Source organism: Scyliorhinus torazame, chromosome 16 (genome assembly GCF_047496885.1).
Source record: "Scyliorhinus torazame isolate Kashiwa2021f chromosome 16, sScyTor2.1, whole genome shotgun sequence".
NCBI classification, from domain to species: Eukaryota; Metazoa; Chordata; class Chondrichthyes; order Carcharhiniformes; family Scyliorhinidae; genus Scyliorhinus; species Scyliorhinus torazame.
Window position 1 is genome coordinate 11173818 of NC_092722.1, and position 17099 is coordinate 11190916.

Sequence of the window (17099 nt, forward strand, 5' to 3'; positions counted from 1 at the left end):
ATATTTTTTGTTTAGCCCAGTTTTCAGGCAAAATCCACAACTCCCTGATAACTGTCGCGAACTGAAGTGATTCTAAAGTGTTAAAGGAAATAATCTTTTTTATATGCTTTTGTTTCTCTGGAAGCATTGATATTTTATTTATTTTGTTATATATATATTATTGAAGGACATTACTACTTTTGAAATGAAATGAAAATCGCTTATTGTCACAAGTGGGCTTCAAATGAAGTTACTGTGAAAAGCCCCTAGTCGCCACATTCCGGCGCCTGTTCGGGGAAGCTGGTACTGGAATTGAACCGTGCTTCTGGCCTGCCTTGGTCTGCTTTAAAAGCCAGCCATTTAGCCCAGTGTGCTAAACCAGCCCCTGAAGTGGAAGCTCTTGCAATTATTTTGGAAATATTTTTGTAAAGCACAATTTTGAGGAATATGCAATCTATAAATCTTTTTCCTTTAATTCTCACTCTTAGAGCTTTTTAATGCATAATTGTATTGCTCTTTAACTCATGCCTTTAAGACTGAAATGGTTCTGTACTCTCGAGAGGATAGATGGACCAAATCTACAAAATGACATGGCAAACAGACAGACACACACACACTCCCTGTTAAGTACCTCCCTCGAACACAACCTGAATTAAGAAATACAATGATTTGTTGGGTTGAACCTAGAAGGCAGAGTCTGTAGTGCACGTGCTAAAGTGTCCTGTGACACCTAACAAATGTATCTTTTATTTGTTCTTATGTTTTAAAGAGATGAGTTGGAGTGGAACCTGTAAAGTTAAATTAATTTTACATTGGAATGATTTTTTTTCAAAATACATTTTGAGCTACAGAAATTTGCAATAAGGTGGAGATCTATTCAAACATGTTACTGGGAGGGAAGGAAAAAGACAAACAGTCCAATGCTTATATAGTAAGAATTACTGTATAATGCTGATACCTTTTTCAAAATGACACTATCTGAAATGTAATCTACAAAATTCAGAACAATATTCACTGCCTTAAAGCGTGTTGTGTAAGCAGTTTCAATAGCAGCATTGAAATGAGAATAGGATATTTACCTGAAAAAGAAAAAATTACAGGGCTATGCGGGATGACCTGGGAGAGGGGAATGAAATGGATTGCGAAGAACTGACGGGAAGGAACCATAGGCCCACTCACCTCTTTCTGTGCTACAAGATGATTAATTCTGTCCATTTAAGTCCAATTTAAAATATCCAACAAAACATATACTTTGATCATTTTGCTTGATTACAAATAATTATAATGAATGAGAATTAAATAAAATTGACTTGAAATATCTTTGTTTTGATGTCATTACTCGAAAGGAGAAAAATGCCATTGCAACACGTTTGCAGTAAGAAATTGAGTGTCAGTTTTTTTTTTGGAAGAGTGCAATTTAAAAAAAAAAAAAGAAATGGTTGCTCACAGTTGAGCATAATATATTTATTCTGCATTATAACGGTCTCAAATTTGTTTACAGTTTTTAATCAGGTGTTATGACAGCGATTTAGACGTTTCTTCAATAAGCCAACTTGAATCTGAAGTGATCTTGGTTTGTTGTTTGTCACAGTACCCCTCTTGATAGGGCCCTTTTCTTTCAGCATGCTCACTAAAGCTCCCTGGAGCTGGGAGCTGGTTCAGCATGCTTATTTAGAGAACATAAAGGGAGAGATTGATTGCTCTGTATGTGAGGGAGGCAGGGTCATGGCACATGCTCAGTGCTGACATTTGGAAGGGAAGTTTTTACGCTCTGCGTGGTGGCTGAGGTCATAGCACAAGCTCAGTGAAAGCTTTCTGAGGTCTCTCCGAGACTGCGTGTGCCACCATTTTGAGTACTAAGAGTAGGAAAAAGGGAGAGTTTTGCTTTCAGTGCAGACTGTAGCCAGACTTGGGGATATAATTAAACCTAAAGGACTTGTTTTGACCATGGATGATCTCTTCAGCCCTCGGAGGTAGGCTTATTTATTCTGGCCTATCCTAAAAGGCTGCGGTTTGTAGATTCCTTGCCTTGTCAAATATTTATTATGAAATCTTCATTATTAATGCTGCAAGGCTTTTTTGCTGCTGTTTTTCAACGTTTGATCAGCATTAAACAGAAAATGGTGACTCTTCCTGAAAAGCTAGCTGTCTTTCTCTCTCTTTCATTTTGTAAAGTACAGAATTGTCAGCAATTTCTATTGGTTCGGAGGCTGAGAAGGAAAATCAAATCGCCAGAAAAATCATATAATTATTTTGCTGGCAATTTGTGAATTTTCGTTTTCAGACCCATTTAAAGCAGAGTTTGCAGCAGTGTTTGTGTGATTTACATCCGATTGATTTCCTTTAAGCACAGAAAATGCACCTCTTTTTTGAGGACGTATGTGGGTGTGAGAACTATTTGGGCCTGTCAGTTGTTTGGCTAGGAAAATGGTAGTAGGAAGGATTTGGTGTGGACAGCTATTGGTGGTTTTCAGTGATGGGTGGGACCTCACATGATGGTTCTTCTGGATGCCTGAACTTCAGTCTTTCTGACTTCAAAGTTTATTTGCAAAAGAAAAATTATACAAATTAAAAACTTGATATTAGGAGCGAATCCAACGTGTCTGTATTTTTTAAAGAAAAAAGTAAAGCTACATAACGACAAAGCTGGTAGTTACCTGCTCTTTTGATTTGATACCTGCATCATTTACTATTTGTAAGCGGATATCGTCGCTTAATGCAATCTCCAATGCTACCTTCTTGGCAACACCTTAGATCTGATTCCGATCAGCACATTGTTAACAAAGTTGATACGAGATGTACTGAAAACAAGCTCAGTGATGCCAAATGGTATATTTTGAAGTAAATCAGTCGAGATATTGTGAACATTCTATAAACGTAGATATCATGCCATCACTTCCTTTCCTCATTCAGCTCTATGGATGCAGTAGCAAAACTCTGATCAACAACTTCGGTAGCCAGAACACCAGACTATCAAAGGACTACAGACGTTTGAATAAAACCTGCTTCCAGAATGCTTGTAACAATATGTACTTGAGTGCAATTACTATAAACAATGGCTCTCAACTCTGAAGCCTCATGAAGTTGCAGTGTTCTGTTAAATTGGTACTGCACGGGATTGGCATTAGAAAAATAAATACAAAATTGCTAACACTAGAAATGGTGGGCACTTTTCTGAGAAGACCAATGACCCTTGTTAATTTAAAATTTATAAGATGAAGTGATAAAATATCTTAATGTGATGCTCACAAAACATTTTGTAAGTTGATATATTTGAAGTTGTCTTCCGGTAAATAATTTAAATAGTTGCAACGTGGCATACATTAACAAAGCTTTTAATCTTACATAAATATCACCAAAAGGTGTTTTTGATTCTTATTAAGGGCAACCTTTGAAGACAAATGGTTAAGAGTTGGTGCCCTTCGTGCTTTTCTAGTTTTCCACTATTAAAAGGTCGTCAATTTGTGGTCAATATTGGAATAGATTTTTCTTCCTGATTTCCTTCCCGTGCCGCTTTTGTTGGAATCAATGACAAAACAGCTCTGTGGAATTGGCCAGGACAATTCAGCTGGGATTGGGAACTTGCTACTGCCGCAACACTATAAGGACAAGCAATCGCTCTGCGAGAACTCTGTGTTGACACATTGGCCCATTGTGCCATTACACTGTATATCTTAAAGCATGTAAGACTATAGGAGAACCCACCTGCTCGGAGAAAGCTGTTGCCATTGAGTCCACAACTAAATTCGGATTGTTTGATTATTAGATTTTGAATGTGAAATGGTGATCAAAATAAAACTACAATGTGGTAGGGGATCAGCAATGGCAGAAATATTTGTTTTTCAACAGTTAATTGATTATAGGAACCTGTGAAGGAACCTGGGAACAGGAGTCGGCCATTCAGCCCCTTGCATCTGTTCTGTCATTCAGTTGGATCATGATTGATCTGTATCTTATCTCCATTTACCCACCTTATAATAAACCTTACCTAACAAAAAATTGTCAATCTCGGTTTCAAAATTTTCAAATGACCAAGCTTGTTTGGGTAAGAGTGATCCAGATTTGCACTGCCGTTTGTGCAGTGATAATGGCGATACATAAACTAACACTATATAAGTTGTTATGGGCCAGGGTTTAGAGAACCTCAAAGTGTATCATGGAGTTCACCTGACCCACAAGTTTTACTAGATTGTGGTATGAGGAGCACACGGCTCACTCTACAGGTGTGGGACAGCAGAAATGGAAAAGTAATTTTTAAAGCAAAACAATGTTTATTCTATGAACTCAAGTTAACCTTTTTAAAACGTACAGTGAACATCTTAGCAACCATTAATTCAAATACAACCCCCAAGGACTACAACACTAAGTAAACCTTTAAGTTTTCCTTTTTAACATCCATATGACTTAAAAACAAAACCTTTATCAGAAGCATATCAGGTTAAAGTCACTACTGTTATTAGTTTTAAATCACCAGAATCGATTTACAGTCTTTAGGTTACAGAGAGAGATTCATACACCTTCTGGCTGTGACTGCAGCTATCCAGCTCTGAAAACGAAACTAAAACACACCCTGCAGCCTGCTCAAAAACAAAAGTAAAAAGCTGACAGACAGCCCAGCTCCACCCATTCTCTGACATCACTGCAGTAATAAGCACCCATTTCTTAAAGGTACTCTCACTACAGATATTTATATACACACCCATTTATAAACACCCATTTCATAAAGCTACTCTCACATGACAAAGTAAAGTAGAAAAATTAGCCTTACCAGCTATAACATACTAAAACTATTCTCTTAGGTATTATAATGCCAATTTGAATCCCATCAAATGAAGCTCATCCATTTAATTTCAGCTAATGCCAGTGTCACATGCTATTCTTAGTCACAATATTACAATTTGTATTATTGACCAAAAGAAATAGGAACAGGAGGAGGCTATTCGGCCCCTCGAGCCTGTTCCGTCATTCAATAGGATCATGGCTGATCCGACATTCCTCACCCACTCTCGTGCCCTTGCCTTGTAATCCTTGATTTCCTTACTGATCAAGAATCTATCAATCTCAGCCTTAAATATACCACAATCATTCTTCCCCCCACAGCTCTCTATGGTAAGACCATAAGACATAGGAGCGGAATTAGGACATTCAGCCCATCTGGTCTGCTCCGCCATTCAATCATGGCTGATATTTTCTCATGCCCATTCTCCTGCATTCTCCCCATAACCCCTGATCCCCTTATTAATCAGGAACCTATCTATCTCTGTCTTAAAGACGCTCAGTGAATTGGCTTCCACAGCCTTCTGCGGCAAAGAGTTCCACAGATTCACCACCCTCTGGCTGAAGAAATTCCTCCTCATCGCTGGTTTAAAGGATCGTCCCTTTAGTCTGAGATGGTGTCCTCTCCACGCCCATTCTATCCAGGCCGCGCAGTATCTTGTAAGTTTCAATAAGATCCCCTCTCATCCTTCTAAACTCCAACGAGTATCGACCCAGAGTCCTCAAATGTTCCTCATACGCCAAGTTCTTCATTCCAGGGATCATTCTTGTGAACCTCTTCTGGACCCTTTCCAAGGCCAGCTCATCCTTCCTTGGATACAGGACAGAAAACTGCTCACAATACTCCAAATGGGATCTGACCAGAGCCTTATACAGCCTCAGAAGTACATCCCTGGTCTTGTCTTCTAGCCCTCTTGACATGAATGATAACATTGCATTTGCCTTCTTAACTGCCGACTGAACCTGCACATTTCAAAGACTCACAACACTCATGAGATAATGGGTACAATCGTAAGGCCTTGTCGCACCCAGCTCGGTGACACGTTGAGGCTGGTAAATCACGCCTCTCGCAAGATTTATGATGCTCGGTACGGCTCGTGCGATCTCAAGACATGTCACGGCCTGGTTGTCACCCTCACTGGGTAGAATCCAGATTTGCATTTTTTTAAAAATATATAAACGTTTTATTGAGGTATTTATGGTTTAGTAACAATAACAGAAGAAACAGTGCACATACAAATATAAACAGTGCAAAAGCCGACTTCCTCACAGGTCCCCCCTTTTCTAACATAGATTTGCATATTCAAGTGAGCAGTTGGGCCCTTACAAGGTGGGGTGAGAGGGGGCTTGAGGACCCCCTAATGGTTAAGTTGGGGCATTTGGGAGTTCGTAGGCCGCTGTCGCGATATCGGGTGGCATTTAATAATAAGCTCGTCAGTGCAGGAAATGAATGTAAGCGCAAAACCTGAAAAAGATACAGAGTCGCGATTAATAGTGTGGTCGGTCTCGGCACTGCAGGTGCTGAGGGACACCTCTGTAAACGTACCCAAAACAGGACTTTCTTTTTTGTTAAATCGTGCCCAATATCCTTAAATCAGGGAACAAAACTGCTCACAGTTCTCTAGATTCGTTCTCACCAGTACCTTGTACAGTTGCAGCAAGACTTCCCCACCCTTATATTCCAACCCACTTGAAATAAGGGCCAACATTGCAGGAGCCTTCCCGATTACCTACTGCACCTGTGTGCTAGTTTTCTGTGTTTTGTGCACAAGTACCCATAAGGCCCTTTGTGTTGCTGTTTTGTGCAGTTTTTCTCCATTTAGATAATACTGTTCTTTTGTCCTCCCTTCCAAAACATCGTTAGAATAAGTTCGAGATTTCTCCCCGTGTCTGAGTGGGTTTCACCCCCAAAACCCAAAGATGTGCAGTAGGTGGATTGGCCACGCTAAATTGCCTTTTAATTGGAAAAATGAAAAAAAGAATAAGTTCAAGATTTGTTGCTCCAGAGCGAAGTATTTCTAAAGAAAATTTTTAACTTGTCTGCCACAATCAAAAGGGGGGTTGGTGGTAAAGTAGTAATATCACTGGACTAGTAATCCAGCGATTCCGGCTCGACTCTGGGGACATGGGTTCAAATCTCACCTCAGCAGCTGGTAGAATTTGATTTCAATTAATAAATTTGGAATTGAAAGCTAGTAAGCTGGGTCACATGGAGATCCAAAAAGACGAGGTGTTGGGCGTCTTGAAAAATATTAAGGTAGATACGTCCCCAGGGCCTGATGGGATCTACCCCAGAATACTGAAGGAGGCTAGAGAGGAAATTGCTGAGGCCTCTTTGGATCCTCACTGTCTTCACGTGATGTCCCAGAGGACTGGAGAATAGCCAATGTTGTTCCTTTGTTTAAGAAGGGTAGCAAGGATAATCCAGGGAACTACAGGCCGGTGAGCCTTACGTCAGTGGTAGGGAAATTACTGGAGAGAATTCTTTGAGACAGGATCTACTCCCATTTGGAAGCAAGGGGTCGCATGAGCGAGAGGCAGCACGGTTTTGTGAAGGGGAGGTTGTGTCTCACTAACTTGATAGAGTTTTTCGAGGAGGTCACAAAGATGATTGATGCGGGTAGGGCAGTGGATGTTGTCTATATGGACTTCAGTATGGCCTTTGACAAGGTCCCCCATGGCAGACTGGTACAAAAGGAGAAGTCACACGGGATCAGAGGTCAGCTGGCAAGATGGATACAGAACTGGCTAGGTCATAGAAGGCAGAGAGTAGCAATGGAAGGGTGCTTTTCTGATTGGAGGGCTGTGACTAATGGTGTTCATAAGAACTAGGAACAGGAGTAGGCCATCTGGCCCCTCGAGCCTGCTCTGCCATTCAATGAGATCATTGCTGATCTTTGTGGACTCCGCTCCACTCTCCAGCCCATACACCATATCCCCGAATCCCTTTATTCTTTAGAAAGGTATCTTATCTTTTTCTTAAAAACGTTTAAAGAAGGAGCCTCAACAGCTTCATTGGGCAAGGAATTCCAGAGATTCACAACCCTTTGGGTGTGAAGAAGTTCCTCCTAAACTCGGTCCTAAATCTATTCCCCTTATTTTGAGCTATGCCCCCTAGTTCTGCTTTCCCCGACCAGTGGAAACAATCTGCCCGCACCTATCCTATCTATTCCCTTCATAATTTTATATGTTTCAATAAGATCCCCCCCGCATCCTTCTAAACTCCAACGAGTACAGTCCCAGTCTACTCAACCTCTCGTCATAATCTAATCCCCTCAACTCTGGGATCAACCGAGTGAATCTCCTCTGCACTCCCTCCAGTGCCTTTCTCAGGTAAGGAGACCAAAACTGAACACAATACTCCAGATGTGGCCTCACCTACACCTTATACAATTGCAGCATAACCTCCCTAGTCTTGAACTCCATCCCTCTAGCAATGAAAGACAAAACTCGATTGGCCTTCTTAATCACCTGTTGCACCTGCACACCAACGTTTTGCGACTCGTGCACCAGCACACCCAGGTCCCTCTGCACAGCAGCATGTTTTAACATCTTACCGTTTACATAATAATCCATTCTGCTGTTATTCCTCCCAAAATGTATAGCCTCACACTTGGCAACATTGAATTCCATCTGCCAGACCCTAGCCCATTCACCTAACCTATCCAAATCCTTCTGCAGACTTCCGGTATCCTCTGCACTTTTTGCTTTACCACTCATCTTAGTGTCGTCTGCAAACTTTGCCACATTGCACTTGGTCCCCAACTCCAAATCATCTATGTAAATTGTGAACAACTGCGGGCCCAACACTGATCCTTGAGGGACCCCACTAGTTACAGGTTGCCAACCAGAGAAACACCCATTTAGCCCCACTCTCTGCTTTCTGTTAGTTAACCAATCCTCTACCCATGCTACCACTTTACCCTCAATGCCATGCATCTTTAGTTTATGCAGCAACCTTTTGTGTGGCACCTTGTCAAAAGCTTTCTGGAAATCCAGATATACCACATCCATTGGCTCCCCGTTATCTACTGCACTGGTAACGTCCTCAAAAAATTCTACCAAATTAGTCAGACACGACCTACCCTTTATGAACCCATGCTGCGTCTGCCCAATGGGGCAATTTCCCACCAGGTGCCCCGCTATTTCCTCCTTAATGATAGATTCCAGCATTTTCCCTACAGCCAAAGTTAAGCTTACCGGCCTATAATTACCCGCTTTCTGCCGACCTCCTTTTTTAAACAGTGGTGTCACGTTTGCTACTTTCCAATCCTCTGGGACCACCCCAGAGTCTAGTGAATTTTGATAAATTATCACTAGTGCGTTTACAATTTCCCTAGCCATCTCTTTTAACATTCTGGGATGCATCCCATCAGGGCCAGGAGACTTGTCTACCTTTAGCCCCATTAGCTTGCCCAATACTGCCTCCTTAGTGATTACAATCATCTCAGGGTCCTCACCTATCATATCTTTATTTCCATCAGTCCTGTTCTGCAGGGATCAGTGCTGGGACCTTTGCTGTTCATAGTATATATAAATGATTTGGAGGAAAATGTAACTGGTCTGATTAGTAAGTTTGCAGACGACACAAAGGTTGGTGGAATTGTGGATAGCAATGAGGACTGTCAGAGGATACAGCAGGATTTAGATCGTTTGGAGACTTGGACGGAGAGATGGCAGATGGAGTTTAATCCGGACAAATGTGAGGTAATGCATTTTGGAAGGTCTAATGCAGGTAGGGAATATACAGTGAATGGTAGAACCCTCAAAAGTATTGACAAGTCAGAGAGATCTAGGTGTACAGGTCCACAGGTCACTGAAAGGGGCAACACAGGTGGGGAAGGTAGTCAAGAAGGCATACGGCATGCTTGCCTTTATTGGCCAGCGCATAGAGTATAAAAATTGGCAAGTCATGTTGCAGCTGTATAGAACTTTAGTTAGGCCACACTTGGAGTATAGTGTTCAATTCTGGTCCCCACACTACCAGAAGGATGTGGAGGCTTTAGAGAGGGTGCAGAAGAGATTTACCAGGATGTTGCCTGGTATGGAGGGCATTAGCTATGAGGAGAGGTTGAATAAACTCGGTTTGTTCTCACTGGAACGAAGAAGGTTGAGGGGCGACCTGATAGAGGTCTACAAAATTATGAGGGGCATAGACCGAGTGGATAGTCAGAGGTTTTTTCCCAGGGTAGAGGGGTCAATTACTAGGGCGCATGGGTTTAAGGTGGGAGGGGCAAGGTTAAGAGGAGATGTACATGGCACGCTTTTTACACAGAGGGTAGTGGGTGCCTGGAACTCGCTGCCGGAGGAGGTGGTGGAAGCAGGGACGATAGTGACGTTTAAGGGGCATCTTGACAAATACATAAATAGGATGGGACTAGAGGGATGCAGACACTGGAAGTGCAGGAGATTTTAGTTTAGACGGGCAGCATGGTCGGCACGGGCTTGGATGGCCGAAGGGCCTGTACCTGTGCTGTACTTTTCTTTGTTGTTTGTTAATAGTGACCATGAAACTACCATTGATTGGTGTAAAACCCCATCCGGATCACTAATGTCTTTAAGGGGAGGAAATCTGCCGTCCTTATCCAGTCTGGCCTACATGTGACTCCAGACTCACAGCAATGTGACTGACTCTTAACTGCTCCTCTGAAATGGCCGATCAAACCTCTCAGTTCAAGGGCAATTAGAGATGGGCAACAGAAGCTGACCTTGCGCAATGACACCCGCATACAAGAACAAATGAAGGAAATCAAAATTTCAAATAAAGCACAGAGTACTTTTTTTGTGTTGGTAAATACTCATTTCAAAATGCCTAGTTAATTTGCCAGTAATTGATGTTGACCAACACCACCTTGTTAATGACAGTCTGTGTGACTAAGGAGGCTTTGAATCGTGCTGAACCTGCATGGAAGGAGGGTTTCAGCTTCATTATTTGGTTTGTGTTAAGACCGCTAATCTTAGTCAAGGCAATGCAGCGAGTGTACAGCAATTGCCTCAGCATCGCCCAGCTTAAGAGGTGGGAGAATTTGACAGGCGCACTCAGTTAGGAGTTCTCAGTTCTGGCCACTAACATCTGGATGGACAATACTTGAAGTCATAGGCTGTTATGGCTCACAGCCTCCCAATACTTGATGCAGGCCGCAAAGTGAAGAATGATCGCTTAGTCCTGTGCAAAGAAAGACTTGCATTTATATGGTCGCTCAACGCACATTTCAAACATGTCAAAATATATTTTAATGCAGTAGTTATGATCTAAGCAAATGGGGCATGTTTTGTTCAGCAAGATCTCATAAATAGTAAGATGAATCATTGTTGCTTGAGGAAAGAATTTTGGTCAGTTTTGAGGAGAAAACTCTGCTCAACTTAAAAGCATGGAGTTCCTGCTGTGCAGAAAGAGGCCATTTGGCCCATCGCGTCTGCACTGACCCTCTGAAAGAGCACTCTACCTAGGTCCACTCCCACCCTATCCCTGTAACCCATAACCCCACCTAAGCACATCTTCGGACATTATGGGGCAATTTAGAACATAGAACATAGAAAATACAGCACAGAACAGGCCCTTCGTCCCACGATGTTGTGCCGAACCTTTGTCCTAGATTAATCATAGATTATCATTGAATTTACAGTGCAGAAGGAGGCCATTCGGCCCCCCGAGTCTGCACCGGCCCCCGGAAAGAGCACCCCACCCAAACTCAACACCTCCACCCAACACCAAGGGCAATTTGGACATTGAGGGCAATTTATCATTGGCCAATTCACCTAACCCGCACATCTTTGGATTGTGGGAGGAAACCGGAGCACCCGGAGGAAACCCACGCAGACATGGGGAGGACGTGCAGACTCCGCACAGACAGTGACCCAAACCGGAATCGAACCTGGGACCCTGGAGCTGTGAAGCAATTGTGCTATCCACAATGCTACCGTGCTGCCCTTGAGAACAAATAAATCTACACTATATCATTTAACCGTAATCCATGTACCTATCCAATAGCTGCTTGAAGGTCCCTAATGTTTCCGACTCAACTACTTCCACAGGCAGTGCATTCCATGCCCCCACTACTCTCTGGGTAAAGAACCTACCTCTGATATCCCTCCTATATCTTCCACCTTTCACCTTAAATTTATGTCCCCTTGTAATGGTTTGTTCCACCCGGGGAAAAAGTCTCTGAGTGTCTACTCTATCTATTCCCCTGATCATCTTATAAACCTCTATCAAGTCGCCCCTCATCCTTCTCCGTTCTAATGAGAAAAGGCCTAGCACCCTCAACCTTTCCTCGTAAGACCTACTCTCCATTCCAGGCAACATCCTGGTAAATCTCCTTTGCACCTTTTCCAAAGCTTCCACATCCTTCCTAAAATGAGGCGACCAGAACTGTACACAGTACTCCAAATGTGGCCTTACCAAAGTTTTGTACAGCTGCATCATCACCTCACGGCTCTTAAATTCAATCCCTCTGTTAATGAACGCAAGCACACCATAGGCCTTCTTCACAGCTCTATCCACTTGAGTGGCAACTTTCAAAGATGTATGAACATAGACCCCAAGATCTCTCTGCTCCTCCACATTGCCAAGAACTCTACCGTTAACCCTGTATTCCGCATTCATATTTGTCCTTCCAAAATGGAGAACCTCACACTTTTCAGGGTTAAACTCCATCTGCCACTTCTCAGCCCAGCTCTGCATCCTATCTATGTCTCTTTGCAGCCGACAACAGCCCTCCTTACTATCCAGAACTCCACCAATCTTCGTATCGTCTGCAAATTTACTGACCCACCCTTCAACTCCCTCATCCAAGTCATTAATGAAAATCACAAACAGCAGAGGACCCAGAACTGATCCCTGCGGTACGCCACTGGTAACTGGGATCCAGGCTGAATATTTGCCATCCACCACCACTCTCTGACTTCTATCGGCTAGCCAGTTCGTTATCCAACTGGCCAAATTTCCCACTATCCCATGCCTCCTTACTTTCTGCATAAGCCTACCATGGAGAACTTTATCAAATGCCTTACTAAAATCCATGTACACTACATCCACTGCTTTACCTTCATCCACATGTTTGGTCACCTCCTCAAAGAATTCAATAAGATTTGTAAGGCAAGACCTACCCCTCACAAATCCGTGCTGACTATCCCTAATCAAGCAGTGTCTTTCCAGATGCTCAGAAATCCTATCCTTCAGTACCCTTTCCATTACTTTGCCTACCACCGAAGTAAGACTAACTGGCCTGTAATTCCCAGGGTTACCCCTGGTCCCTTTTTTGAACAGGGGCACGACATTCGCCACTCTCCAATCCCCTGGTACCACCCCTGTTGACAGTGAGGACGAAAAGATCATTGCCAACGGCTCTGCAATTTCATCCCTTGCTTCCCATAGAATCCTTGGATATATCCCGTCAGGCCCGGGGGACTTGTCTATCCTCAAGTTTTTCAAAATGCCCAACACATCTTCCTTCCTAACAAGTATTTCCTTGAGCTTACCAATCTGTTTCACACTGTCCTCTCCAACAATATCGCCCCTCTCATTTGTAAATACAGAAGAAAAGTACTCGTTCAAGACCTCTCCTATCTCTTCAGACTCAATACACAATCTCCCGCTACTGTCCTTGATCGGACCTACCCTCGCTCTAGTCATTCTCATATTTCTCACATATGTGTAAAAGGCCTTGGGGTTTTCCTTGATCCTACCCGCCAAAGATTGTTCATGCCCTCTCTTAGCTCTCCTAATCCCTTTCTTCAGTTCCCTCCTGGCTATCTTGTATCCCTCCAGCGCCCTGTCTGAACCTTGTTTCCTCAGCCTTACATAAGTCTCCTTTTTCCTCTTAACAAGACATTCAACCTCTCTTGTCAACCATGGTTCCCTCACTCGACCATCTCTTCTCTGCCTGACAGGGACATACATATCAAGGACACGTAGCACCTGTTCCTTGAACAAGTTCCACATTTCACTTGTGTCCTTCCCTGCCAGCCTATGTTCCCAACTTATGCACTTCAATTCTTGTCTGACAACACCGTATTTACCCTTCCCCCAATTGTAAGCCTTGCCCTGGTGCACGTACCTATCCCTCTCCATTACTAAAGTGAAAGTCACAGAATTGTGGTCACTATCTCCAAAATGCTCCCCCACTAACAAATCTATCACTTGCCCTGGCTCATTACCAAGTACTAAATCCAATATTGCCCCTCCTCTGGTCGGACAATCTACATACTGCGTTAGAAAAGCTTCCTGGACACACTGCACAAACACCACCCCATCCAAACTATTTGATCTAAAGAGTTTCCACTCAATATTTGGGATGGCCAATCCACCTAACCTGCACACCTTTGGACTGTGGGAGGAAACCGGAACACCCAGATGAAAACCACGCAGACACGGGGCAAAAGTGCAAACTCCGCACAGACAGGCACCCAAGGCCGGAATTCACCCCGAGTCCCTGGCGCTGTGAGGCAGTACTGCGCCACTGTGCCGCCCCCTGTGTGGGTTTTCAATAAAGCAGTTTGCACAGAAGTATCTCCCTTGAATTTCTAATTAATACTGTTGTAAGTTCCCAAGAAGATTTTGCACCAAACAGAATTGCCAAGTTGAATAATTGTTACAGATTTTGACCATTTTATTAGTTTACCAATTAGTTATCAACACATCACATATGAAATGAGCCAGGGGCACTACACGAATACTATGTTCTGGGCGTTAGTTATACTTTTTGCTGCCATAGAAGCAATAAGAAAGTAAAAAACATATATATAAAATGTTCATGCGCAAGTACAGACATTTCACAGTTTGAAGGTGGGTAGTTAACGTTGTCATGGGATTTGGCCGTGAAAATATCCTGCCAATCTGAATTTTGCTTGTACCCAATTTCCACATGAGCAATTTCCATCAGGACTCGCGGGATATCCGGATGGATGGATGGTTCGTTAGGAGCACAGACCTGGAAGGCTTTTACTTCCATTCCCACTCATGAGTCCATGCATGCTTAGATCAATTGTTGAGCTCTAACTGGTGCCCCATAGACGATCTGTGGAAACAGTGGTTTGCAGCTGCGATCTGTTGCTGCAGTAAAACATCAGGCAATCGGTCATCAAGAGCTGGATTCACTTAGATAATGTTCAGATGTGTACTGGCAGGTATGGAACTCAGGAAGGAAGTAATTCCCTGCAGAAGAACTGGGCAGAGACTTGGCAGATGCTAATCTGTTTTCTGTCTGCTAAGATGGGTGGAGCTTTGTTGCCTGTCTGTTCTAATGAGAGTGAGTGATGCAAATAAATTGTCTCGGCAAATGAAAATGGAACCGCAGAGAACATGTACTGGACATGAAGCATAGATGGCATTGGGTTGCATAATCCATTGTCTTAAATTGATAGTTTGTTGCCTTGGCCAAGTGGGCCAGCATTCAGGCTGTGCACCTTTATTGCATAACTAAATGGCTCTGGGGATGCTTTTACCCAGATCTTTTGAGGGTTGGAATCTTTGATTCTGTCTATTTAGTATGGCCAAAATGTTCGATGACTGAACACATCAAGTGTTGATTTCTATTTTGTGATATTCCAGAGTTATCTAGATATTATTGTTGTTTGTGGAAATTGGGGCTTGCGTTCTGCTATTCTGTTTGTTTGTTTTTTTCTCTGTGATGATGTGGTAATTAGGGAAATGGTGCAATAGATCTGGGTTCCTTTTCTTGTACCTAACTCGCGAAATGCCGATGGTTGTAAAGAGCAGGTCACAATTGCTTCTTCTAATGAAATTGTAGATCCGAACTTTACATTACAAGGTTAGCTGATGCAGCAAAATACACTTGTGCGCTTATTTATTGTTTTGACTAACAATCCTGCAGTACTGCATAAGCCTACATATTTCTGTGAAGTTACCACATATGAAGCTTTCAATTGCAGTATTTTTTTATCAAGGCTAAACCAAATTAATGTTGCAAAAGCTAGACATGATAAATGTGCCCCTGAGTAAATATTTTATTTTTAAAAACCTTTATTAATCTTGGGAATCCAGCAAATGCATGCCTGTACTTTCTTGGTTACTTAGTTACCATTCTAACTCCTTTTAAGAAAAGCAACCTATTGGACATATTTATGATTTAAAACCCTTTTGTTTTCGTCTGGGTTTTTTCTCCTAATTATCCAGTAAATTCTGATGACCTCTTTGGACAAGTGGCTTGAGAAATTATTTAATCCATTCGAGTGAGGGTGCATAATTAACACATCCAGTTCCACTGACTTTGACAGTAAAGTGATGTTCGGTCGTCATCCAGCATTAAGAACGACCAAGCAAGAAGGGCCCAGATTTGATCCTCAATCAGGCCTATTATGCATCCCCTCCTTTTCCTTCCTCCACCATTGTCAGCCATGCCTTCAGCTAACTAAGCTTTGAAATTCCCCCCCAAAATCTCTGTCTCTCTCCACCTTTCCTCCCTTTAAATCACTCCTTAAACCCTACCTGTTTGAATTCCACCTATGTTCTGCTGTGTCCTCTGCGGCAGTGTTTCACACACCAACCTTTTTTCAGTTTCCACTCATTCCATCAACAAAAGAAGGGTATAATTGGCCAATCGTATTGTTTGCAGTCAGGTGAGGTTACCCTATGCTGCCTGTTGTTAAGGTGACCTTAGTCGTGATAAGCAATGCCAAGTAGGATGTCGTAGTTCCACAGTAGCTTTCAAATCCAAGGGATATATAGATTCAGGGTTATATTGAATGGCTATAGATTTAGAGAGGGGAATGTGCGACGAGACCTGGGTGTCGTTGTACACCAGTCATTGAAAGTAAGCATGCAGGTACAACAGGCGGTATGTTGGCCTTCATAGCAACATGTACTTGAGGATTCAAGTACAGGAGCAGGGATGTCTTGCTGCAATTATACAGGGACTAGCTGAGGCCACACCTAGAATATTGTGTGCAGTTTTGGTCTCCCAATCTGAGGGAGGATGTTTGTCTAGGGTCTGGTTTAGCACAGGGCTAAAGAGCTGGCTTTTAAAGCAGACCAAGGCAGGCCAGCAGCATGGTTCAATTCCCGTATCAGCCTCCCCGGACAGGCGCCGGAATGTGGCGACTAGGGGCTTTTCACAGTAACTTCATTTGAAGCCTACTTGTGACAATAAGCGATTTTCATTCATTCATTTCATTTCTTGCTTTGGAGGGAGTACAGCGAAGGTTTACCAGACTGTTTCCTGGGATGGTGAGACTGACGTATGAGGAGAGATTGAATCAGTTAGGATTATATTCACTGGAGTTTAGAAGAATGAGCGTGGGGGTCGCATTGACACGTACAAAAAATTCTAACAGGGCTAGGCAGGGTAGATGCAGGAAAGATGTTCCCGCTTGGTGGGGTGAGT

The 17099-nt window shown here is 42.9% G+C and overlaps 1 protein-coding gene across 13 annotated transcripts in view; it reads left to right on the top strand.

Annotated features, from left to right (window-relative positions):
- rerea (arginine-glutamic acid dipeptide (RE) repeats a) overlaps positions 1–17099 on the top strand; it is a 708059-nt gene that overhangs the window by 381778 nt on the left and 309182 nt on the right. Inside the window, exon 1 of one of the 13 annotated variants that reach the window (XM_072477942.1) lies at positions 1786–1952. The exons of 11 other annotated variants lie outside the window; for them this stretch is intronic. In XM_072477942.1, coding sequence (XP_072334043.1) covers positions 1927–1952 — 26 coding nt within the window. In that variant the 5' untranslated portion in view covers positions 1786–1926. Of the gene's footprint in view, positions 1–1785; positions 1953–17099 lie in introns of those variants that run through there. One more of the 13 variants, XM_072477941.1, reaches the window with a different exon arrangement.